The 26,998-nt window shown below is 36.9% G+C and overlaps 1 protein-coding gene across 1 annotated transcript; it reads left to right on the top strand.

Annotated features, from left to right (window-relative positions):
• The first annotated feature begins 9,146 nt into the window (after positions 1 to 9,146).
• On the top strand, positions 9,147 to 26,292 carry LOC146140873 (uncharacterized). Its single transcript, XM_083392731.1, has 16 exons — positions 9,147 to 9,223; positions 11,442 to 11,506; positions 11,934 to 12,046; positions 13,948 to 14,085; positions 14,604 to 14,802; positions 15,228 to 15,345; positions 15,886 to 16,020; positions 16,777 to 16,896; positions 17,824 to 18,064; positions 18,713 to 18,877; positions 19,804 to 19,960; positions 22,519 to 22,739; positions 24,208 to 24,295; positions 24,814 to 24,896; positions 25,590 to 25,668; positions 26,114 to 26,292. The coding sequence occupies exons 1-16, from the start codon at positions 9,147 to 9,149 to the stop codon at positions 26,290 to 26,292; spliced, it is 2,178 nt and encodes a 725-aa protein (XP_083248857.1).
• Positions 26,293 to 26,998: the final 706 nt, after the last annotated feature.

The raw sequence follows: 26,998 nt of genomic DNA, 5'->3' as shown, positions 1-26,998 counted from the left end.
TCTCTAGACGAGGTTCTCTACAAGGACAAATAAGATACTCTCGTCATCACAGTTTCTACCGACGTATGTTCAAACCCGGATCTTCATCTCCAGGAAGCTCCACGGAAAATTTGCGAGAAGTATCCGGATATATTTAAAGCCGAACTTGGTTGTCTTAAAGGTTTGGAACTAGCAGTAAAGTTTAAACCGGTGGCTTCATGCCAAGAAAGACTAAGACTTTATTTAATCTTATTTTGCTGACTAAATGTAAAAAAAATACTATATTTGCAAACTTTCAAATGACGCCTTACACTATAAGCAGAAAATGGGGCTTTAATTTTATTTTGCTTGCCTCGTTTGAACAATGTATTACGAAAACGCTTACTATCGTCGAACGCCACAAGCTTATTATCATTGTTTTTGAAGGACGGCAATGCTTTGCGTCGCTCTAATCAAATCAATAGGTCGAATCACCACATAACTATATTTCCCTAATGCACTTTGAAACCCCGTACAGTGTTAAGCCAATTTGACAATGTTTACATGTTAACTATATAACCCAGGAGCTAGCAGAGCTTTAAATTGCATGTCGAGTACAAAAGGTTTGACTCTTTAGAGGATATAAGGGCCCCACATGGACCCATAAAAGGCCCCACATGGACCCATAAAAGGCCGATCTTAAGTTATGAATTTGGTGCGTTAAGGGGGGGCTGTTGAAAAAAAAACCCTAAACTTCGGTTTAAAAATCATGTCGAGTACATCGATCAAACCTATCTTAAATGTTGCGCCACATATCAGTGGTCAATAAATGGCCGATCTTTAGTGCGGGAAATAGCGCAAAACCCATTTAAGACCGCCCTTTATGAGGTCACCATGTCACGTTTAAATATCATTTCGAGTACATTTATGAAACTGGGTGGAAAGTAATTTTATATCCTACTGTAACAGGAATGGTAAGTCTTAAGTTGAGGTTTTGGTGCAAAATACATTGAAGAACGGGTCAAATGTAGCACAGATACCTTCTCATAAATGCCGATAAAGGTTGCTATGTTTTTTTTTTGTATTAATCAGATTTCCACATAAACTGAAATATGGTTGTTTGTTGTCGTTATTTTGATGAAAAATGTTTTAAGAACGATTACACAAACGTAACTTTATTGTCATGATAAAAAAAGAGGAATGAAAAGCCAATGAAGGAGGTTGTCGAACCTTATAATTTTATTTGAACATTACATAGATTCGTTTGACTGGCAACCTGTTTAAAACGTTAATTTTCAAAGCTAATGTCAATATTATTCAAGTTATCTCTATGTAAATTGATTTGTACGTCAATATAGCATTCAACGTCGCTTAATCCTTTTCAGAAAGAGCGCATAGCGCGAACGGAAGTCGCTCCCGAGTTAACCAGCACCCCGAATGGAATTTTGAGAAATTCGTACGTACCGCAGTGCGTAATGAAAGCTGTTTTGTGAAAGCCCTCCTTAGCAACGGGTACCTGCCAGTACCCCTTCGCCAGATCCAGTTTAGTAAAGTATTTGATGATAGACAGTCTTTGGAACAACTATTCCGCTGTTTGCATCGGTTCCGGATCGAACAGGAATATCCTGTTCAACTTATTATAGTCGATATAAATCCGATTAAAACCATCTTTTTTCTTTAATTTTTTTTTTTTTCTTTTTTGTCCCTCATGTGGTAAGGAACGGTATATGGGTTTGAGCGCACCGGCCGATCATCCGTGAGCTGTATGCGATGTTCGAGAAAACCAACATTTCCCGGTTAATCGCTAAAAATGTCCACGTAAGCATTTGTAGCAGCTAACGCCTCCCTCTCTTGTTTCGCCGTCAACTCTCGCCAAACTTGATATATTGTAGTGACGTCATCGTGGTTGTGTTATCTTCATTCACAGCCGTACAACCCTAGTCGACCAGTGATATATTTTAGTTGCCGGTGGTAGGCATCTAGAGACATACTTTTTAAGCCTGTTCGAATGGAAAACACAATTTTTTAATTCACATTCAGCAAATAATCACACTGTCCTCGTTTCTCGCCAACTGTGAATGGATGGACCTTTCCACTGTAGAAGCAACTTGTTCAGCAGTAGTAGAGCTTGTTCGCCGACTTCCATCCGTCTTGGTTTGGGCTTTTGTTATAATACCTCTTGTATTTTTCTCTTGAGCTCTTCTTTGGCCAGTGCTAGAGTCGTATCAATCTTTTTCCTTAGATCGATAACATACCGATAGCTTGACCTGACTTACTATCTGTTTGGGTTAGTCCACATTTCCTTTAGTACGGTCATTGGACCGCGAACCGTCCTCCCGTAAAGTACCGTAGTTCAAAGAGTGGAAATTCCGTTGATTCTTGAGGAACTTCGCGATATGCAAACAACAAATCACCTATAAATCTGTTCCATTATTTACGTCGTCACGCATGCCACACCAAAAGAAGTTTCTCCAAACCTGTCGAGCGTTTTTTTAATACCCACCCCACATGTCCGGCCATAATGGAATCATTGGCAACCTTAACTGATTCATTGCAAACGTTTGTTTTCAGCCGAACTCTGAAGTTAGATTGGCCTAAAGCTGTGTAGTAGAAATGCGCATTACTGCACCTAAGTGTCCGTCGGTAAGCTGACTTTTGCTTCTTTACACCAAGCTATATAATTATGTGAATGTTAGACTCCACTACAGCATAATGTTATAATATTAGAAGTATTGCGCTCTAATTGCCGCGATTGTTTTATATTGTGAATAAACAATTGCAATTGGCCTAATAACAAATTTAGTATTTTGACTAGGGCTTGCATGACATTTCTTATTAGGTCATTTATTATTAGGTCGCTACATTTGATACCGCGGGTTGGACACTCCTACGTTAAACCAGTGCTTGTCAATCTTTTTTGGAATGGTACACCCTTTTTACAACTTATACACCGAATTTTTACAACTTATAAAACTTTTACACCCCAGTCCATGCAATACACCGAATCTGTAGTAATCCTAATCGGAATAAGGATGAGCAAGGCTGCAAGTATAGGAAATCCGTAGCATACCTATCATAAGCGTACAAACATCCTTGATAGAATTTCTTTTTTTATTTTAATTATAACAAGAGAAAATCTCTGCTACCAAAGGTAAACCGTGGGCATGCGAAAAAGGTTGGAAATCGCATTATCACTGAGATTTCGGTATTTAGGAATGTTGACAAGCGATACCCAAAATTCAGTATAGTTTTAAACTGTTTAAAGTCTGCCATTTAAACCAAATATGATCGTAGTTCAAGAAGTTCACTGGTTATGTAGCCCAAGTTATACTCTTCCAAATGCGGGCCCTGAACCAAGATGTGAGGCCCACGGTGTGCTTTGAGTTGGAGGCTTTTGAAATTGCTTTAAGGCATCGTTGCAACCATATTTTGCTCTAACTAATGTGTCACAAACTTTTAATTCGGATATTCTTAAGTTACTATGTTGTGCTGACAAACCTTAAACGTGTACAGAACAACTACAGATGCTTACTTTAACGTCGTCTATGTCGAATAGCCACAAAGTCACTTCAAAACAACAGGTTACTACAGGTCAAACTGGTCGCACGATAATATAATATAATAGGAATACTACCTCACAATGGTCAGTGAGAGGCGGCAAAGTTACGCAACTGCTGGCCTATTGCCATGCTTGCTATTTGTCATGCCCCTGTGCACCCCATCAAAGTCGTACAACCTTGAAAATGTATGGTAAACACTGGGGTGTACGATACACCCGGCTGTAAAGCACTGCATTAAATCATCAATGCTAAAAATAGCGGCACAATTGTTGCGCAACAAGATAAAATCAACAAGCGCGAAACTTCTTGTAGCGTGAAGCCACAAGAAAAAGGCGCAGTATACAGGGGCGCCCGCAGAAAATTTTCCAGGGGGGCAATCAGGGGCGTAACCAGAAAATCAAAAAAGATGTCCTGAATTTTCAACTTAAGGAATTCTCCTTTTTTCGCCTGATGTTAATGAATAATGACGTCTTAAAACAGTGACAGTATGACGTCATAGAATGGTGATTGCAAGACGTGATAGAAAAAACCTCAGAAACAGCCAAATACGTCCAGCAAAAGCGAGCACGTGCGTCATCGACAATCCTGTCAGGCGCCAGCTGTGAAACCACAGTGTGCAATTGTTAACTTTAGGAAAAAAACCAAACCAAGACCTTAAAATATGTGTGTTTAATTGTTAGAATCATACATAATTCAACTATCAGCAGCGCACTTGTCAAGTTCCATGAACGGAACTAGCGCTAAATTACAAGCACGCCTTTCACTGCGTGCAATACTAAACGAAGATCGTTTTTACCGTGTGTTATTTTGCCACGATTAGCGCAACATCTGCGCCGAGCTGTGTGCCAAGTCAGCTAAATTACAAGCTGTGGTTGAGGGAAAATAAGTCGTGTCCATTGCACACTTAGCACGTGGTCTTAGAGTATGCTTAAAAAGCATAATTTTGCGTTAACTATCTTTACTTAAAAATTTATACTTTAAAACGCGCACGACAGTCACCATTATACCTCCTTTTAAGAATCTGTTTCAGTTAAACAAATGTCGATGTTACACCAACATCGGATATTAGCGCAGAGACCGAACAGCGAGAAACATACTGCGTATAACTCGACGTTTTTTAGCGACAAAAAAAGAAATAAGGTTTGACTTAGCGTTGTCGGTTGATTAAATAATCTGTTTTGAAATATGTTCTGCTGTGTTTTGTTCTAAACCTACTTTAAAGTTTTTTCTTTCATAAAAATTCTATTGGGCCACAGAATTTTTTGCAAGGTAAATGGGCCACGAAAGAAAAAAGGTTGAGAACCACTGACCTAAACAAATAACGAAAGAGAAAAACTATCCAGCGTTTACGGTCGGCCAAACTGAAGACGAAAAACGGCGTTTTGCGCTCGATTTTGGATCCGCATTAGATTAAGACGCGTGACCCAATTACTTAAAAAGCACGCCGCTTCGAACAGTTTGTTAAACCATGACAAAAACGAACCAAAAACGATAATATCACTTACAAAAAGGGTGGTAAGAGCTCTCGCCCCCACTGGATACGCCACTGGGGGCAATGGATAGTGAATATTATTTTTACCCTTCATAAGTAATACATATTACACTTACAAATAATACTAATAATCACATTTTGAAATTCCAGGGGGGGGTACAGTTCCCCCCTTGCCCCCCCTGCGGGCGCCCATGGAAGTATACTACAAAAACGATTCGATACGCACTAGTACCACCCCTTACATCTGATGTTTGCCAACCCTTACATCTGATGTTTGCCAACCCTTACATCTGATGTTGCCAAAGCCATTTCTAATGCACAAGGATGCCGATAGGTAGTTGAGAATTTTTAATAATGTGATTTTTGCTCAGTTACCAAGCTTTTTGATACAACTACTGGTGTGCGATTAGATGTTTTAAGATGATTGCTATTTTATTTTAAATATTTTGTTTTAAACCAAGTGGTACGTGCCCGAAAAAGATTAAGAACCATTGGTTTAGGACAGGGATGGCGAAGCTTTTTATCACTCGGGTTACAAACACGATCCATATTTTTAAAATGCACAAGTTTCATATATTTAATTATATGCCAAATTTAAGTGAAGCTTTAATTGATGCTGCGTCGTTTTAAGTGTCATTTAGTGGGATTTACAGCAATAAACAAAATGCTTTTAGTTGTATGCTTTTCTGCACGCATATGTTGAAGTGCAGTTAATGTAGGCCTACTCGTCACCCCTAAAACACTTCATCTTTGCACGTTGACAGATTAAGCAGTCTGGGTTTAAACAGAATATAGTGCTATCTAACGAAGAATTGTTTTTTTTTATTTATCCTTTCCTGAAAATGATTGATAACATTTCTGTATTTCTAAAGATACAAGTTGGTCATTAAAAATCTGTGGTGGTTCACTTCGTGACCGCGGGTTGGTGGTTCGCCATCCCTGGTCTCAGGCCGCAACAAAAAGTGTTGTCATACGCCGGACATTTGTTGCAATTTTGAGTGGAAGAAACAGTGTATTTTGTTTTTAAATTCGGCGAAGGGTGATATCAATACCAATCTGATATCTTTTTTTTAGGATTTCAGTATAGTTTGCGATACAGTGCAGCATTTTTTCTTTAGAAGGTAAATTTATGAAAAATCGAAAACTCAAAATAAGTAAAATTCTTACTTTGGCATTATAACCTGGAACGTCTAATCCATTTGGACTTCGCTCAGTTAAATTTGTTGCTGTAGACAAATAACTCGATCGTTTTGTTTACAAAGCGCCCTTTTGAACGGTTTAACCCAGCGTTGCTCAACCGGTGCGCCAAGGTTGCCTGGTGGGCCGCGAGAAAATGGGAAAAAATGTTACAAAAATTCTGTATTATTTTAGAATTTGAGACTAAAATTGAATTCCAGCAATAAGACTAAAATTAGAATAACATCAACATCGGAATAAAACACAGTTCGGAATAAGATCGAAAAAGGACCAATAGATAACATACACAAACCCCTATCGGACCAAGAGTCCAGTTTCAAAACAGAGTCTACAAACACCGCCGTTTAAAAACATGGCCCTTATAAGGCGGTGGCGGCGCCTAATCGTTTTATATCCATTTTCTGCTGATGAGGTTGTGATTTAGGCCACTTGGATCTTACAACGACAATGTATTGGATTTTATTGTGGCGTTTGTCAATTCTGGAATTCAAAGTAAAAAATTTAAACTACATGTTCCAACATTTGAATAGTTTAAAATTGTTAATGCAGAATCAAATTGAAAACACTCATCCACAGATAAAATTAAAGCTTTTCTTAAAAAAATAGGGATTTGGATAGGAAAAGTTAAATTAGGCTATTCGGAGATGATTCATTAATCAAAGATGACCATTCAGTTTTATCTTTTTTTAAAGGACTATGTTTGTAAACAAACTCTATAGTCGCTATTATATGTGAATAAACACTGAGCAATATGACTAGATTCGTAGCCCCTATTAAAGTTCCAATTGTTGATGTTGGCTAACCAATAAAAAGAGGAACTATTGCAACATGTATCTATCGGGGCTTTCGCCATAAGACCGCAATTAAAACAACATCGACTTCGGCATAAAAAACAGTTTGGAATAAGACTAAAATAGGACTAATACCTAATACTCGTAATAACGTTTAAATCAAAATAAGATCTAAATTTGTCCGAATAAGACCTAAATTCGTCCGAATAAGGCCTTTAAAACATTTTACTTAACCCCAAACTCCACCCATAACTTCAACACTAACTCCCCTAATACTTTGAACCATATACCAAATTCTTAATCTACCCATTACTTACTCGCGCCTAACCCCAAACAGAGGCAACCAATGCAGTGCCAAAACAGAGGCGCCCTAACGGCATTTTAAACTAGGGCACCCAAACGTCGACACCAAAACGGCCGATGCCAAGAAGATGTCCCTTGACCGTCCCAGGCCATACCCTGTTTTTACTGTTTTGGGCGTTATTTTGCCCATCCTATTCCGTTAAATTTTGGATTTATTTCGAGTTAGATGTTGTTGCTTTGGGGGCTTATTCTGTGTTTTCATTGAACAACATACCGTGTGTTTTTATAATTTACAACATAAAAGGCCTATTTTATTTTTTTTTATTTTTATTTAGGCCTGTTTTATTAAGCACATCGTATTTTAAAGCAGGGCTGTGGAGTCAGAGTCAGATGTGGGACTCTACGTACCGTGGTCGATTTGTTTTGCTAAAGTCGGACTGCCTGAGTCCGGAATCCCGAGTCCGACGTGCGCAGTAACAATTTTAAAACTGATAATGCCGCCAACTGCAAATTGAAAAGGCGGAATAGCATATGGTGGATATTTTCCAGCAATGGTTTGTGGGTGGATGAGATATATGACACCCCTATGAGGGGAAAGTTGAAAATCTACTTTAATTTAGTTGCGTACATGGGTGAAATAAAGGCTGAGTGGCAGCCGGACTCAGAATTTGACGAAATCGCACATTTGGCCGGAGTCGAACTTGACAGTTGGAGTCGGGTTATTTTTAACCGACTCCGCAGGCTTCTTTATAGATAATAAAATTCAGGGAGTCGAACCGTTTGACTTTTCCGGTTCAGGTTCGGTTCGGGTTCAAGGATTTTTCAGAATCCGGTTCAGTTCCGGTTTAGGTTCGGAGGAATTTAAAAGTTCCGGTTCAGCTCCGGTTCAACCATCGCTATTTCAAAACCGGTTCATAAAGTTCCGGTTCAGATACAATATAATTTGCGTTAAATCTCAAAATGTGGGTCGATAAATGTAGAGAATAATCTTTAAACAAGTCATTTAATCTAAGGTTTGTGACTTATTAAAAAACAGCAACTCAATATTGAAATATCTAAAAAATAAAAAATAAACGATTTTTTCATTCAATATTCATATTTTTTTCATAAAATTTCGAACATGGCGTAACTTGATTCTGTAAACTAGAAGTTGTGACGTCATGCTGGAGCGAACCGCTTTTGTTTACAGGTTCGGGTTCGGTTTAGGTTCAGGTTCAGGTTCAGGTTCAAGTACTTTCAAATTATTCGGTTCAGTTCCAGTTCAGCTCCTTAGATTCTTATAAAAACCGGTTCAGGTTCGGTTACGGTTCGGTAAAAATAGACCCAAAACCGGTTCATAAAGTTCCGGTTCGGTTCCGGTTCGACTCCCTGATAAAATTAGGAGTTAGCAGTCGACTCGCTCGTCAGGTGCGCCGCCGCGTTTTGAAAGGTTTACGAGTGCGCCCTGGGGTGAAAAAGGTTGAGAAACACTGGTTTAACCAAACGAAAATATTTATAATTAGAACCAGCACTAGCAATAAGCAAAACAAAAAAATGTTACTTTTACATCCGGTGTATGATGCAATTCATAGCTAAAGAAAAAAAGAAATTTTGTTTGAAATTATGTGATCTATAGTTTAGTAGCGCGAAAAGTGCTGCTACATTGCATATTGAAACTATATTAACAGTGTATTGAATAAGCTGTGCATTGTTGCAATTTCAATAACTATAATGACGTCAATAATGCGTATTGTTCTACCCAGAACGTTCGCACAATGCTATATTTATAGTTCGAAAAGGCGTTTAGTAATTTGATTATGCTTCACAGGAAGACGGCTGGGTTATTTTTTTGTCGACGGAAATAAAATGAAGCCTGAAGTACTGACAGGTCCCCTACCCACTCGGTTTTTGCCACCTGTTCGACTGGACAACTGCACTAAAAAGTATGTTTAACCAGTGTTATTGAACCACCGAAACTGACTCGAAATAACGCTGCGGACGATGCTTACCATCAATGAAAAACAACCCTTTGACTTCTTCCGTAAATAGACGATACAATACAGCCTATAAAACAGTACTTTCTAATCAAAGGATAATTACACCCCAAAGGTGCATTTTGCAGGTTGTTTATGTGAAGATAATTTTTATGTTTTTATTAGACTGTTTATATATACTTGATGCACAACATTTTGTAAACTATTTAAATCGTGCAATATATATTTTATTAGGTCCTTTTTATGTAACTAAAGGTTTCTAGTCTTCTATAGTTGTAAAAATAATCAACATAACATAAGTTTAAATATTTTTCAAGCAACTGAAACACATAACGTAGGTGAGATGATTTTTGATGCAGCTAAAGATTGTGAAGTTATATTCCAAATATTACTGCTAAATGTAATTGTGAAATATATTCTTGAAAAACCATCTTCTAATTTAGTTTAGTTTCAGAAATATAAAAGACTTGTTTAATTCAAACAAAACTTGTTCAATTACAAGTCAAAAGGCAAACATTTTGCATACTTGTTTATCAAAAAAACATTGAGTAACAATAAATAGGGGTGTTTGTAAGTTATTTTCTGTTTATAAACACCTTATGGTAAAAACAATGTTGTACAAACAAGTCATCGTGAAATGACTTAAGTTTCCAAAAACTTATATACAAGTCCTAGTTGTTTTTCTGGCTTGCCTTGCTTGCATTATTAATTAACAGCCTGCTATGGCTTTTGGTGTACTAAGCCTTAAAAAATAGCACTATGGCCCTAACATTAGAAACATTTTATTCTCTCTTTGCATATTTTAACCCAGGGTGGTCCAAGGTTGACAGCATCGCGGGCCACAATATTTCTTTGATATACTTGGCGGGTCACTTAAAGTAGGCTATATATGCGACATGCGTGCTAGCAGCGATCAACGATTTTCGTAAGGTCGGGGCATGAAATGGTTAAAGATGACGACAGAAAGCATCGTCCAAAAGTAATGTGATAATGAGACTGCTGGCAAAATGGTGTGTGCGAAGCGCGAAAAAATTGCGTATTTGACAAAACAGAATACTGCATTTATAAGCGTAGAATGTTTTTAACTAGATATATTTGGCTAGAATTGCACGATGGAAAGGTCCAGGGCGTTAACCTTTACTCACAGTGAAATCCTGTAAAATAATACTTTCCCGAAGCGCTATATATTTTATCGTTCATTTACGTTAAATTGGCTAAAATAGTTATATAGGGTCGTACTTTTTATGTTATGTTTACTGATCCATTAAAAAGACGTAAAACAAAAGGCAAATGTAACCTACAAGTTCGCAAAACAGTCATTTTGGAAAGTTCCATAGGACGTACTGCGACTTTCAAACGGTCTAACACATAAAAAATAAGCTTTCTTGCCACCCCTGGATTAAAACACCGGTGAAGTTATTTAATAGTGTAACTAGGCCTATAATCAAACAATTGCAATATGCTTGGCGATGATTGTTGGTCAGTTATATTTCTTTGATTAAACCAGTGGTTCTTAACCTTTTATCAGCCGCGCCCCCCTTTGGTAATTTTTCTATGCCTCGCGCCCCCCTGCATAAAACAATTCGGAATTTTCAATTAAACATCACTGAGATAACTGGAAAATACTGAAGTAGGTCGCGCAGAGCGCGAAAAAAAAAAGAGCCTTACCTGGTTGAATTGGCGCTGACCTGTAAATTCAGGAGGATTTTCGCATTGGGCACACAACAAATTGTGTGCTCGACACATTGATTTTTACCGAGCTGATATAGACAAACGTGTTGTGGGGGCATTTACTCCACAGTTGTAAGGCTGTGATGTCGAGTGCAAATATTAAACATTGCGTTATCGTGTTTCAAAAGGGCGAAAATATTTTTGGCAATTTCAATGTTGGCAAAAACAGAATTTGTACAGCGCTGTAGGAGTGACGAAACCATTAGAATCATTCTAAAAAAAATAAATGTTAACTTGGAGATCGCGCCTCCCTAAAAATTGCAGATGTGGCCCGCGGGCCTGGGTTTGGACCACCATGTTTTAACCAACGAAAAAAGTTAACAAAATTTTGCATTTCAAATAATAATAATAAGGATTAAACGACAATTTTTATGATACCAAGACAAAACCGGGGTGTATTTATTGCTAATTGATTCTGACAAGCGTATTTTTGCAGAGATATTTTAGAATACTTTGAGAACTCGTACAGTTTGGATGAATGGCTGTTCACTTCAATAAAAGGTGAAAAACGGAAAAATATACAGCAATGCTACCCAACTAACTGCTTGTCACATTTGTAGAGTTTAATACAGAAAAGTTAAAATCCTTAAAACGTCAACTTAATATTTTACGATTTGGCGATTTTTTTTAAACAAAAATTAATTTATATTGGCCGTGTTAGAAATCAGGCTGGTTTTGAGAAAATCTTAAAAAGGAAACTGTAATATTAACCATGTAACTATCACAACACACAAATTTGTTCCAATTCTATGTGACATTATTTTAACATATTTATTCGTATTGGTTAGCCGGATGCAAATTTTGGGCTTTATAGTATTTAAACTCTTAATGTTGTACGCGTGAAAATGAATTTTAAAGTCTTGCACCTTGCTCCGATTCGATATTGTCAGCCATCCCTATTTTCAACCGACAAGATCGTTTTATTTAGATGAGAGTTACTTCTACATGGTTCCCGATAGGCTCAGACTACCACTCATCTTCTATTATGGACACACAGCAGTCGTCTTCGTCAACAAACTTATACTTGGACGAATGCTAAAGGTACTAAAAACACATCTATGGTAATTTTAATTTTCAGCTAAGTTTTGAGATCAAACGATATTTTTACTTTAAACGATAAATTTCAAAATACTACCAAAATTCAACCAGAAATTTAAAAGCTTCGTAACGCAACAGTAAATTATGGATTAATACCCTGAACATCAATATCATTGCATGTTTATAAACATTTTTTTGTTTGGCCATATTGATGACGTAAATTTTAAGTTCAGTTATTCTGATATTCCGTGAAACTTGGTTGCAGAAACGTTGGTTAACAATTACAATTACCAAAGGAGCTGTTTTTTTTCGATAATTATTCTTATGCCTGGTAGAAACAGTTTATCTGCTAAAGGTAGGCTTGCTGAAAAGGTTACCACAATTAACCACTAATAAAATAGCAAATTAACTGCGTTAAAAATGTACGAACTGTGATGCTAAAACACACGTCTAAATGTACAAGTGCTGCATTTAGTGTTAAGAAAGATATCGGACATTCAGGGCCGGATTATGCCTTTTAGTTTAAAGGGAACTTGATACTTTAGTGCCCTTTATGTGTCATTCAAAATACAAACACAATAAACCACATAAGATATTAAACTCTAGAGCAGTGGTTCTCAAGCTGGGGTCGGCGAGACAATTTTCTGGGACCACGAAACACCCAACAAAAAATCAACAAAGCCTCTTGTGCAAAAAAAATTCAGGAAACTTACTTTTTCAAAGCAGGCTGATTAGTTGTTCATTCACGTTATTGTACACTTTGAGTTGAATTGTCCATTGTGACGTCATAGTATTGCATTGTGCTAATAAGAATTACGTTTTTACAGCTTGTTGCGCTGTCAATGTAAGATCTACGGTCACGGTTTTAAAACTGTTCGTGATTGCTTCACACAAAAAAGTGATTCGTTAGAGGTTAACATAACCGAGCTGATAGCATAGAAGCAAGTACACCTATGCCATTGATACCATAAAAACAAATGTTATTTTGTGTATATTTTTAAGGGACCGTGAGCAATTTAAAAAGTTGCTGAGGGACCGCTGCACAATTTTTCTAAAAAGTTTGAGAACCACTGCTCTAGAGAGTGTTAAGATGATACTTGAGAAAGAAAATAAGCAAAGAAATTTCAACCGGGCCACTATTGAGGTCTGAACAACTCGCATTATTTCATCAAACAGTAAGACAAAAATTCGGCACGTGCTTATTTTGTTTGATGGTTAATGTAGTGTTGCGGGTATCCCTTCCCTGGCCGGAACGGCCGTCTGATACCAAAAATTGCTGCAAGGACAGGAACTTAAATGCATTTAAACTAAGATATTAGTTGCATGTTGAAGTATGTCATCGAATGACTTTAAGTTACCTGTTTTGGACGTAATTCTGCAACGTTATTTCCGGCTCCACTTACTTACTTGTCAGGACCGGGTTATTAATGACGCCCTATATCTGTTATTCAAAATACAAACAGAGTTTTTACTTGAGAAAGAAAACTAAGCAAAAATTGTAATCGACGCAAATATTGAGGTCTGAGTCGTCTGACCAATTCGAATTATTTTATTAAACACTGAGGTACCAATGGAAATTCGGCTTTACCGCCCCAGTATTTTAACCTGATTTTGGTTCTGATCTAGTATTAAAGTACATTTTTCCTTCTTTGTACCACTTACTTACTTACTTGCTTGCCAGGACCGGGTTGATCAATGATGTCCTATATGTGTTATTCAAAAATAAACGCAATTAACCACACAAGATTTTGTCGTTTGAAAATTTAGAGAGGTTTAATATGATACTTGAGAAAGAAAACTAAGCAAAAAAATTATTTCAATCGGATCACTGTAGAGGCCTGAGTCGTCTGACCAACTCGAAATACATTCCTCCTTTTTGTACCACTTACTTGCTTATTTGTTAGGAGCGAGTTGATCAAAAGATGGAGACAATCCTTGAAACGGGGGTTGATGAAATGGCTTGGGACGACCCCTCCTGCTACAGACTGGGGGGTTCCATCACGTGGCCATCCCTTTATGACGTCAGAGAGTACAGGATGAAGGTGGGCGACACCTAATGGATTATTAAATAGGTTGAAATTTACATCAGAACTAATGGGTTTGTTTTCAAGTTGAAAGTGTTTAAAATGAGTAACTTTGTTTTAAGCGTACTTTATCGCTATGATGTAAAAACTGTTTTATAAATATATATTATACATATATTTATATTAAATATATACTGTTTTCAAAACGAATGCACAAATACGTGTGTTTTTGTAAAATGTATTTCTTTTAACAAAATTTTATTCTGTATTTTCCCTTTTTTTTCACTTTGAGTTCTTTTGTTTGCAAAATAACGCATTCAAGCAATGGCCCTCAAATTTTGTTTTCCTCTTACTAATGAGCACCTTGATAACTAATTATAGACCATTTTTAATTTCTCTCTCACAAACAAGTCTACGAAACAGGACATTGATTTCTATAAATACAGACTTTAAATGCAATACATGTCAAAAGTACTTTCGAACCTTAACTCGACGAATATATATTCACAAACCTCTTCATTTTGATCTTGCTGCAGGTTCGTGATGTTGTGCGCTCAGTAATCCGTTCCTCCGACCTGAATCTCCCAGTGGGCCAGGGGAGTCGTTGGTGGTCGCTCTGGATGGGGATCGAGCATCAGAGGCTCCACATTGAGACATCATCAGTCCTCATCCGACAACTCCCCCTACACATGCTAACTAACCCCCCCGGCTGGGTGAACGCACCCCTCACTTCGGGTGTGTCGAAATGAGTATATGACGTCACCAAGTTAATAAATCAAGTATATGACGTCATCAAGTTATTAAATTAAGTATATGACGTCAACAAAGCATTAGATCAAGTATATGACGTCAGATGGTTTAAATTTTGACGTAATACGAGCTTCGTCTAGCGTCAGTGACATCATGTTAGATTTGAGTCATTTTAATGACTTAAGTTGAGTGGTATACTACCGGGGTTTCGAGGTTTGTTGGAATCTTCATTGATCCGATATTTGCTCAATTGGTAAACCTCTTGATACAAATGTTGTGTATGGTTGGAGGGAGTGCAATTAATGAAATTCACAAAATGCTACATACTTCTGTAAGGGGTTTGATATTTATTCTCAACTAACTCGTACCTCGCGCCAGTATTGCTCAAGTATTGTGGCTGTGTTTTACAGGCACCCCTGTGATGTCGAACCCACTTTTAGCCCAGGAAGGTGGGTCGGTGAACATTGGTAAGGAACCCAACTTACCGCTATGGGGTTGGGACAACGAATATGGAAGTTTAACGATGGAGTGAGTTTAAGGTTTACCCTGTAGTATGTTTGATTTCGGCGAGTGCTTAAAAAAACAAATATTGAAACGCTTTTTCAGAATAATAAATAGAAGTTGGTAAATCAAGGGGTTATTTTAAATCATAATTGTAAACTAGTAAACAAAGACATGAAACTTTTGCGATGTGATTTGGGTGAAAATTTTTAAAATCTGTACAAATATCTAATTATAGGACTTAAAGTTAGGAAACAAACATAATCTTAAAATTCTACCTCAAAGGCTGTGGCCAATGTTCTTAAATAAAAAAATAAAATTTGTACTTTGCAATTTTGTGTTTATCCTTTGATTTGCTTGTCCAAAGTAAAATAAAAAAAATGAAATGTTTAGACAAAACAATCGCAGTTTCTACAAGCTTTTGGGTCCACCAGAAAAACAAAATACTTTTAATTAAAATGAAAAAAAAAATCATGAAAAAAACGAAATTTAGGAAAAAACAAACCAAATCCACGTCAACAGAACTCACTTAAACAAATCAAACCAAACACTTGTGTATTTGCCCAGAGTTCCCGACTTTGAAGCTTCCAAATACCTTACAAGCAACCGGGAGATGCTTGGGTTCGTTAAAGCTGGAGGTTACAACCAACAAAGCTACTGGAGCGAGGAGGGCTGGCACTGGAAGGAATACTGCAAGGCAAGGTACGTCACAATGATGTCATGACGACGTAATACTTGGCACATTACGTCGAGAAAGAAAACGGCTGGCTTCAGCAACGCGGCGATTCGTTAGCAGACAAGTGTAATATTTTAAACTACCGCGATTAGAGGACAGTAGGAATAGCATTCTAGCTAAAATGCAAAACTAAACTGCTTTCCTAGCTACGTGTAAGCTGCAAAATTCTTCATCGGTCGGTACATCACAACCGATTTTATTCGCCATTCTGGAGCGGCTCAGCGTGAGTTTTAACCCCTTAACTGCTGAATTTTTTTTCACCAAACCTCAAGTTTTGACCGTGTGCTGCTTCATGACTTCTGCAATAATTTTAGAAGATAGCCAATAGGTTTTTCTGGCAAAGTTGTTTCTCTTGAATTTTTCTACAAGTTGCCTTAGTTTGGAAATTTATTTAATATCTACGAATTAAAAATCGCAAAATAACAACTTACTACTTTACTTTTCTGCCAAGTCAAGTTTCATCCTATGTTTGGTTGTTACGTCATAGGCATTTGCCCTTGTTTGGGATTAAGTCTGGGTATTTAGAAGGTTACAATTTGAGTTAAGTGTGCAATAGTTTGCAGAGTTTGTGATAAGTTAAACTTCGGTTCAGTAAGGTTGTTTATGTTTCATTCCAACGGGGTTTAATCCAAAGTTGATATGATTTCAATTCCAGACACCATACCGGAGTCTATTCATACGTCCAGTCATGCTATTATAACATTCTGCTTGTTACGTCATAGGCACCCGATATTCTGGATTTGCGACAAGAATTGTCCGTCGCGCGGCGCAGGTACGGTAGCAAACATGTCACAATGCTCGGGGAGGAAAAATGGACGAAGTAATGGCGGCACTGGATACTTGTGAGTAAAGAATTTATCTGTTTAAATGTTTAAATATTTGTCTTTTTAAATATTGCACTGGATGTGTGATATTTGAATTCAGCTTGACCTTTGCAATATAAATGTCGACCTTAATTCCTGACCAGTAGTAGCAGAATACTCTCGCAAAGTAGTAATTCAGGCAGCACGCAATTAAAGGATCTTAAGATATATATATATTTTTTTTTCGTCAGTATATCTATTCAAATCAAGATATACCGACGATACCTTTGCTGACGAAATAAATATATATATGTTGAAACCTATTAAAAGTGCCAAGCGAAACTTAGTTACTCAGTGAAGTTTTATAGAGTATTTAAACGTCAAACATGGTTAACTTTGAATACAACAGTTACCCAAACGTTCCAAGTTTTAACAACCTTTTGCACATAATAGTTGTAAACTGGAAGATTCGAAATAACTGAACGCAAGTAAAACAAACAAAATCGAAGCAAAGATATAATGCAAAACAGTGATGTAATCAAAGCAAATGAAAGTTACTAATCTAAATCACGTGTTTGGTATTTGAAGAAGTAAAACACGTGATATCTTTGATATAAGTAATTGACAAAATAAACGCTATAGCTCGGTGATATTAATTGTGTTAATTGTCAAAGTGAAAACCGAAAAACTGTTTTCTGCTGAAACCTACCTGTTTTAAAACTTCACAATGTACGGTGGAAAGTTGAAAAACTTCTATTTGTCAAATGTGCTACTGTTTTGGCACCTTACCGTCAAAAGATTACCTCTTTTTGCAGAATTAATGCAAAAGTTGAAAATTTAACATTCATTCGCGGCTTTAAGTTATATCGCATTTAGTCCTCTTTTTGCAAATAAAACACTAAAAAATGACAAATTAAGCCTCCAAACCGCTAAAACTAAAACAAAACAAAACTTAAATCGCTTCAGATTGCGTTTAATGTTCTGCGCCGTGGACTTGCCTTTGGACTTCCCCGTAGAGGTCAACCACCACGAGGCTCGAGCCTTTTGCGCGTGGAAGGGGAACCATTCAAGGTTGTGTACCGAAGCGGAACTCTCACTCATCCGTGACCTTCCCCAGTTTACGTCACAAGAACCTACCTCTGATCCGATATATTCGACCGACGCCAGTGCAAAGATTAACTTCAACCTGAACTTTGGATCTTCGACTGTAAGTTAATGGGATTTCAATCAAGTTATATATTTTTTTTGTGAGAACGAGATCCAAGAGTAAACAATTGGGATCTTAAATTGTCCTGGTGAAGGCAAACTGTTACAACATGTACTTGACAACATTTGTTTTTGGGCAGTATTTTGAGGAACATAATTGTCCTCGTTTTGTATTTGTTAAATCATATAGGTTTACCAGTGATTAAAAATATGCCTAATAAACAAATAACAAATATATATTAAAGGGAGGTACTGTAATTGTACTTGAGAATGCAAAAACATTTTAAAATTATATTTTAAAAAATTGACAAAATTTTACCACGTAGTATTTTTCAAACACCATTAGGTTATAACAGGAGATAATAATTTGTCGTATTTTTTTGAAAACATTTCATACTTTCGTAGACTATGCACGGATCGGTAATGTAGCTTAATAATAATTTGCAAAGCCAAAAAAGTCGAGTAGATCGACATCATCTTGATTAAGACGTTTCGATACGAGCTTGTATCATTCACTGAAGATGATACAAGATCTATCGAAACGTCTGAATCAAGATGATGGCGATCTACTCGACCTTTTTGGCTTTGCAATTTATTATTATGCTACATTTCATACATTTTTATTAAAAATCGATTGGTTTTTTGACAGCCAGTCGATTTCTATCCTCCATCTTTGAGCGGATTCCACGATACGATGGGAAACGTTTGGCAATGGCTGGAAGATAACTTCACACCTCTGCCAGGCTTTAAAGTACACGAACTTTACAGCGATTTCTCGACCAACGCGTTTAACGGGGATCACGCTTTAATGGTGGTAAGATGCAAATATATTTCGGCTAAACGTTTAAGTGTTTTTTCCTTCTTTGCGGTATTAGGTTTTTTTGTTTATTTTATCCGAATTTTATTTTAGTGAAAAGAATTGTTGGCTAAAGGTCGAGAGTTCAAACCTCACCGAAGACTAATTTTACGAACAGGGTGCAGCAGGCAACTGTGCTATGTTTCTTTCTCGACTCCCTCCCCTCTGATCCTGTGTAGCTCAGTTGTTAGAGCGAAGGTCCCGGTATGACCGAGGTCGTGAGTTCGAACCTCATTGCAGGCAAGTTTTAGAAACAGGATTCAGCAGGCTTACTCATAGTTCAGCGAAGAAAGTTGGGCCACTAAAGCTTCGCTGTTACACTTGCGCCTAAAATTTGTATCGCCGCGAAAGAATGTTAAAGAAAAAATGCCTTGTAACAGGTGTTGCAAACTTATGTTTCATTGCGATCGACTGAAATAGTTTCTAGAGACCCTCGATCGAATGGTTCAGTAAAAAAGTCACAAGAACACTTATTAAAAAATTGTTAATTGCATTCCCAGCCAGCGATGGAGGTTAATTTTTTGCGTGAAAGATCGCTTTATTCGGCTTATCCAGACAACAACTGGTCATTTGAATGTTCCGCTTGTGTGCGACAGCTACTGTAATGACGTAACACATATTCGACGCGTTCGACCAAGCTACATTTTTTTTGAATATTTTTTCCAATTGCTTGCGGCGCACCTGACAACTTGAATTTTGTTAAGTTCGGGTACTAAATTGGCTTCAATTTCGGTCCTAAATTGGCTTGAGAAAAAATTACACTATAGCACCACAAATTTAGCTGTAGTTTATATTATAAATATTCAGGAACGGTATTATATCAATGAAGAGCAGGTCCCTAACCCCGAAAGTGTTTAAGTGATCACAGGAACTTGTAATTTCAGGGCGGCAGCTGGATATCGAGCGGCACCAGTGCGTCACGATTCTACCGGGTCGGGTTCCGGCGCCACTTCATGCAACACGCAGGGTTCCGAGTGTGCCGATCACTAGGGGGCGCCACACCTATCAAGGTGGCCAGGATTAGCAAGGAGACGGAAAGAGGTAAAAAAGTACGATTTAAACGTTTAAATTGGAAGCGCTACATAATTATATATCTATTCGTTTAATATTTAAATATAACTAAAGCCACTATGAGTTCTATATTCGGGTTTATGGAAATCCTATTCTGTCCTTAAGAAAATCAATCACCACAATTGGACCATTTTAGAATATATTGTGTTTTGCGTTATAAATGAGCGCTAATAATAATCACCAAACAAGAGTTAGTATTAATATTCGGCAATATAGAAATCCACTTACAATTTTTTTATCAAATCATAACATGTTACTAAAAAACACGAAAGAAAAACTGCCATTTTCAACATCATATTCTGCGCAATTTACAGACTAAGATCAACATGTTTTCACCACGCTCAAACACGCGAAGCCAGCACGCGAACGATTATTCCTATTCAACCCTGTTTTGACAGAATGCGCCATTACTCACCAGTAGGCTGCAAACAATCGCAAAAAGAGACGTTATCGCGACAAAAAAACGTATAGAGAAAATTAAAATTTGTGAGAGCAATTTCGGAATGCAAAAACATTTTTGAACAATCGCCAACCTAAACCTATTTAACAATTCGAATAATCCTAACATTGGCTCGAGCTCGAATTTTGACATTTTTGACATAGTAATCATTAAGGTTAAAAGCAACATAAGTACGCTACACCGATAACAAGCAAGTGTCGGACAACTAACGACAATACCAGATTGTATCGGGTACCGGTTTCGATCCGGTATTATCGGACATCCTCACTTTTTTCAAAACCCGATATTTTAGGCCAAAGTGTCTGATAACTATTGACGTCATTATTATGGTCTCACAAGCAAACTTGGTGAAAGTGAATCGTACCACCGAGCACTATTAAAGCAGTCGCCAGTGTTTATAGCAGTGGTTCTCAAACTGGGGTTCGCGGTCCTTTTGGGGTCCGCGAGACAATTTTCTGGGACCGTGAAGCATCTAACAAGAAATCAACACGAAGCTCCTGACGAAGAAAAATTTTAGGCAACTTACGTTTCCAAACCAAGCTGATTATTATCATTAGTTGTTCATTCACGTTATTGCCTACTTTAAGTTGAGTTGTCCATTATGACGTCATAATGTTGCGTTCTGCTAATGAGAATTAAGTTTTTACAGTTTGCTGCGCTGACACTGTGGGCTGTACGGTCAGTCACTAAAATAAAGTGATTCGTTAGAGGTTAACATAGCCGAGCATAAAGTAAAGAAGCAAGTGCACCCTTCCCATTTATACCATTAAAAACAACGTGTTGTTTTGTGTTTATTGGGTATATTTTTAAGGGACCGTAAGCAATTAAAAAAAATGCTGGGGGACCGTTTCGTAAGTTTTTTTAAAAAGTTTGAGAACCACTGGTATGTAGGGAAACACGCAATAAGATCTACAAGGCATCAATATGTAAAGTAAAATAATCTATAATTTCATATAATTATGACCAACGACATAATAAAGCAAAATCCGGAGTAAAACAACACGACAAAATTAGATATATTCCGTCTAAATAAGAGCTAAATCTGCCGGAAGAAGTCCTAAATTCATGGGACTAAGTCCTACATTCGTCGGAATAAGGCCTAAATGGCCCAAATAACGCCTGAAACTGTAGGTAAATGGTATGGCACGATCGGGGTCATGGGTCGGGCATCGGCCGTGTTGGTGTCAACGTTTAGATGCCGCTGTTTTGGCACTGGATTTTTGGCCCTGCTTGGTGTTATTGGTGGGTAATGGGTGGGGTTAGTAAACTGGTTAAGGTTGAAATTATTAGGGAGTTAGTGATGTACTTAGAGTGGAGTTGGGTAAAAGGTTCTATAGGCCTGACCATTGAGGTTTTATTTCGACGGGTTTAGGACTTATTCTGATTTAGACGGTACTGCGCAGACTTGAACAACTAGATAATTCTTGTTTTCTAATTTATAGAATTAAAGCAAAATACGGCTAATTCTAATTCTAATCTAATTTGGATTTTACCAAAAATGCTACTTTGTCCAACGGCATTTTTAGTCTCTCAGTTTAAACACAGAATTTAAATTAAAATTTTCTGGTTGGAACGACTTTTATGTAATTTTTACAGGCTACAAAGCATTAAAAGGCATAAAAATTAGCACACACATATTTACCATTCACGTTCTTATAAGGATAAATTGCGATTAAATTAAATAGGTTGTAAAAATTAAATGTGATTCTAGTTCAAATTCTAGTTGAAATTTGATTTTTTTAGGAATTCGGAAATTCTACTTCTACTCTAATTTGAGAAAACTCAAAACGATCTAATTCTAATTCTAATCTAATTTGGAAAAACTAAAAGGCTCTAATTTTAATTCTAATCTAATTTTAAAAAGCTGAAATAAATCTAGTTGTCCAAGTCTGGTACTGCGACTATTAGGTATTAGTCTTGTTTTGGTCTTATTCCTTTGTTTTAGCCAGATGTTGATGTTGTTCCTATTTCGGTCTTATGGAGTATATGTTTATATTAATCCAGCCTTTATGGAAAAGTTCGTTTGTTTTCATGAGGAAGCATCCCTTTATTGCTCACTTTCTTCCAGGAAGCTTTGCTTCTGCTCTTCCTCCTCTCTGCGATCCTATTGTTATCGCTCCTCCCGAAGACACGCATAATGTTCTGAGGAAGGTCCTCCACCAGGAGATCTCCTCCACCAAGATCTACTCCAGGATAGTGTCCCTGGTTGATGCGGATGTTGTGAGGAGGACTTTGGTGGTGGGATGTGGAACCGGGAGACTCGCGATGCAACTGTCAAAACATTGTGAGGTAATAAGAAGAAACGCAGTCTTGATGGAGTGTTTTAGTTTTTTTTGTGGACGTTCGATAATATCGGTTTGGAACCGATACCCGATACCAAGTTATATTATCGGTAATTGTCCGATAACCGATACCAAGTTATATTATCGGAAGTTGTCCGATACCAGAGTTGTATCGGTACCTAACCAAATCAACACAGGAATTTAAGCCATGATTTGCAATTCAAGGCAGAGTTTTCTAGTTTAAAGATAAATTCAACTATGAATAGTGAATAACAACTGGTCGTAATCAATCGGTTAGCGGCCTTTTATAATACGAAAAACACTTTGGCAAAGCTTTATGAACGCCTTATATCGCACAAGCGTCATTTGGTGTAAGATCGCGATTCATTTTGACATCAGATTAAATGTCAAGTATTAGACATCCCTAATTTACTGATAACTTCAACGAGTTGGGTTTTCCGTGCACAGCGAAAACAGAATAGTTAAATTATCAGGGGTCGGCAACCTTTTGCTACTCGCGGGCACAACCAAACATTGGAAGTTCTCACCGGGCCGTTAAAAACTCCACCAACAATTTTGTTCTGTTAACGTGTGGCTTTTTAAGCACTCGTAGTCAGGATCAGAAAGAAATGTTTTAGGCAATTGAAAACAAACTTTATACTAAAAAAGAGTAGCAACGCGCAAAGCGCGAAAAACGGTTTGTAGAAATTTTAATTTTAGAAAGTTCCATGCTACGAATAGTTTCCCCAGTTTTCATGCCCCTCGGTGGTATGAAAAAACTCGCTCGAAAGAAAGATTTGCATCAAAGTGAAACGAGATTCGCGCGAAGCGCTAACTTTTTTGCCTTTTCGTAAGGTTAAAGTATTGAAGAATATGAGGCATGACTTTGTGTCCAGTTTGGGACCGGCCCGCTGGCTGTATGTTGCTGGCCCCTGTATAAGATGATCGCTGCAATTTGCCAGTAAATTATAAAACTTTTAAAACGAAGGATTAACATTTATTTGTGTCCAAACAAAAATAAAATCTCGTTGCGCGGTTTCAAAATATTACGTAGGTTGGCGTGATTATATTAGGTAACCAACACAAAAGAAAAACTGGCATATTCATCATCATATTCTGCTCAATTTACAGACTAAGATCAATATGTTTTCATCACGCCCAAACACGCGAAGCCAGCACGGGAACGATTGTTTCATATCCAACTCTGTTTTGACAGAATGCGCCATTGCTCACCAGTACAAACAATGACAAACAGAGAAGTTATCGCGACAAAAAAAGTATACAGAAAATTAAAATTCGTGAGAGCAATTTCGGAATACATGTTTTTGAAGAATCGCTAACCTAAACCTATTCAACAATTCGTAAATAATCCTTACATTGGCTCGAGCTCGAATTTTGACATTTTTGGCAAAGTAATCATTAAGGTTTGTAGCAACACAAGTGCGCGTGTATAGGTAACACGTTGTTGTATGAAGGTGGTCGGGTGTGACACTTCAGCTCAGTGCATTGAACTCGCAAATAAGTCGAAGAAATTGGGAAGTTGGAATTTCAACGCTTCAAACGGTGAGTTGCATTCTCACCATTTGCCGGTTATGGCAGATTTCTGCCTGATTAATGAAAACCTGAGCATGTTTCTCGATGGATGTGGCATTTTTCACTCATTTGTTTTTATTCCATCAATCAACATGTGCATACTTGTAGATTTATATTCATACTTTTCTCAACAAAATCTTGGTGTTTTTTCATAGAACTTTAACAGTTTGGTGAAGCGAATTTTATCTTTTCTAAAATTTAAAAAAGCCTCAATTTTTAAGTTACTCTTGTATAAGGTGTCAGTGTGTGTGTATATTGCTTCGATTGTCTTGACTTGTTGTGGGGACCCCTACTTCTGCAAACAAGTATATTCTATTTTTTATTATGCAAATTATGCTACCTACTTCTTTATGGGCTTGGATATTCATTTTACGTTTGACGACAACCTCCAGCCATTATGCTCCAAAATCGTCAAATGTTAGTTTACTTTAGAATAAATGCTTTTGGCGTAAAAGCAAGGATTTTTTTCATGTTTTCGCTCGTTTCAGCTGACAACGTTTTCTCTGAACATAAAACGGACATTATCGAGGATATAGCTGAAGCCAATCCGGGCAACATTTCGTTCAAACAGGTTCGTGCACACACAAATACACATAGACACACACACACGGACAAATATACTCCTTGGTAAGATTCGAATGGACCTAGATATTCACTCACCGTAAAATTCTTTGCAATATCCGAATATTTTTTATAAAACTTCCAATAAAAGTTTAATTTACATTAGATTTAAATGTTTTATTTTTATTTTACTGTGACATATTTTTAGTTATAAATTGCAGGTGTATATATATATATATATATATATATATACAATATATAAATATAATATGATTGTGACGTTGCCTAATTTTAATTATGAAGTCAGCCAAAAATTAGCCCAGGCGCAATTTAATGAAATTGTACGACATGATATCGATCAAGGAACGATTATATCGAACAGCAAACCAAAATCCTAGATCCGCGCTACCAGGGTGGTTTATTTGTTTATTTCAACTATGTTTTACGATATAACGTAGATATTATCGTACCGTGACCGATATCTTGTCGTAAAATCGGTCCAAAAGTTAATTATTGAAGGTGTTTTCGTAAAGAGTCCAACAAAAATATATATTGTTCGGAAAATATTTGTTCAAAAAACCCATTACCTTATGTTACAAAAAAAAAAAATTAGGTATCAGTAATGAAGCTGTTTAGCTAATTACCGGTTCTTAAAACCTCACAAATTGTGTAAACATCGACTGACCTAGTTGTCCGGTTCCAGCTAAGTTGGCTTCCATGCGAGCTGGTGAACTTTGACTTCATCGTGAACCTTAACCTCGACCGGTGCGCCAACCCAAAAGGTGAGATAAGCATGACTCAGCAGTATGCTGTCCCGATACTTGATATTTCATTCCGATAGCCGATATTTTTGACAAAAAGTATCGCGATCTGATTTGATGCCATATAAAGTCATTATTATGTTTTGTTAAAAAAATAAAATAATTGAAAAGTTTAAAGGTATTTTTAAGCTGACATCTGTAAAAATGAAGTGTTTTATTAAAAAGACTTATTTTTAATAGGTTTTCAATAATACTGTAATATATATTAGTTGGTAGTTAAGACTTTTTATTTAAATAAAAATCTTGCCTTTATAATAATTTTATAGCATAAAATTATTGGACCTTGGAGAAATTTATCCTAAATTTCCAAATTTATCCTAAAACCTGTTTATACTGCTTTATTAACCCAAAGGTTTTTCGGATGCAAAACTAAGCTATATTTTCATGAATTTCTCGCCACACTTAGCCTGGTTGAATCGTATGGACGAGCTGGTTGGTCAAACGAAGCAGGGAAGGTGTGTGGTGGTCTCACAAAAATACAAAGCACAGCAACTCATGGATGATTTCGACATCAATCTCAGCCTTGTAAGCTCACAACAAGTCGGTTCGGCTTCGTTGACGGTCTGGACGTCCAATAATTATTAAATGTTGGACGGTTAAACATGAACGTTGTTGAAATGATGCGATGTTTTAGGTTTATGTGTTTTTATATTAAAACAGCGTTTCTCAAAAATGTGTCGCGGTGTAAATTGATCGAGTCCCCGACTAACTTAGATTTATTGAGATTAGTTATGAGCAGGATTTATGAAAATTCGTAAAAATATTGGATAAACAACGCGAAGACGAGGCTCAAATAAATTTTGAACTTTATTTTTTATATTAATTTTCAACCTAATGTTTTGTTCGCTTAAAAAAGGTTCAATGAAGTAATTAAGTCGCCAAAGCTTCGCTGCTACACTTATGCTTGATATTTGGGCTGCCATGAAATACTGGATTTATTTAAGCCTGATTGTTTGTTTCGGAAATCCGAACCATTTTTTACTCATGTGTTTTTGTTCTTTCAATCAACATGTACAAACTGTAGATTTACATTCATACTTTTCTCTACAAAAACTTGGTGTTTTTCATAGAACTTTAACAGTTTGTTGAAGCGAATTTTATCTTTTCTAAAATTTAGAAAAGCCTCAATTTTTACCCCCTTGTATAAGGTGTCAGTGTGTGTGTGTATTGCTTCGTTTTTCTTATTACTTATTACGCAAAGAATTGTAACTTTTCATTTTGTGTGAAATGTAACTTCATATTTTGCTGTTCCACATGTGCACTAAACATTCTCGCTTTTTATATGATATTT

Source organism: Ascidiella aspersa, chromosome 6, assembly GCF_963924565.1.
Source record: "Ascidiella aspersa chromosome 6, kaAscAspe10.2, whole genome shotgun sequence".
Taxonomy (NCBI): domain Eukaryota; kingdom Metazoa; phylum Chordata; class Ascidiacea; order Phlebobranchia; family Ascidiidae; genus Ascidiella; species Ascidiella aspersa.
The sequence above is the reverse complement of the archived record's forward strand: the minus strand, read 5'-3'. Positions and strand labels throughout refer to the sequence as shown.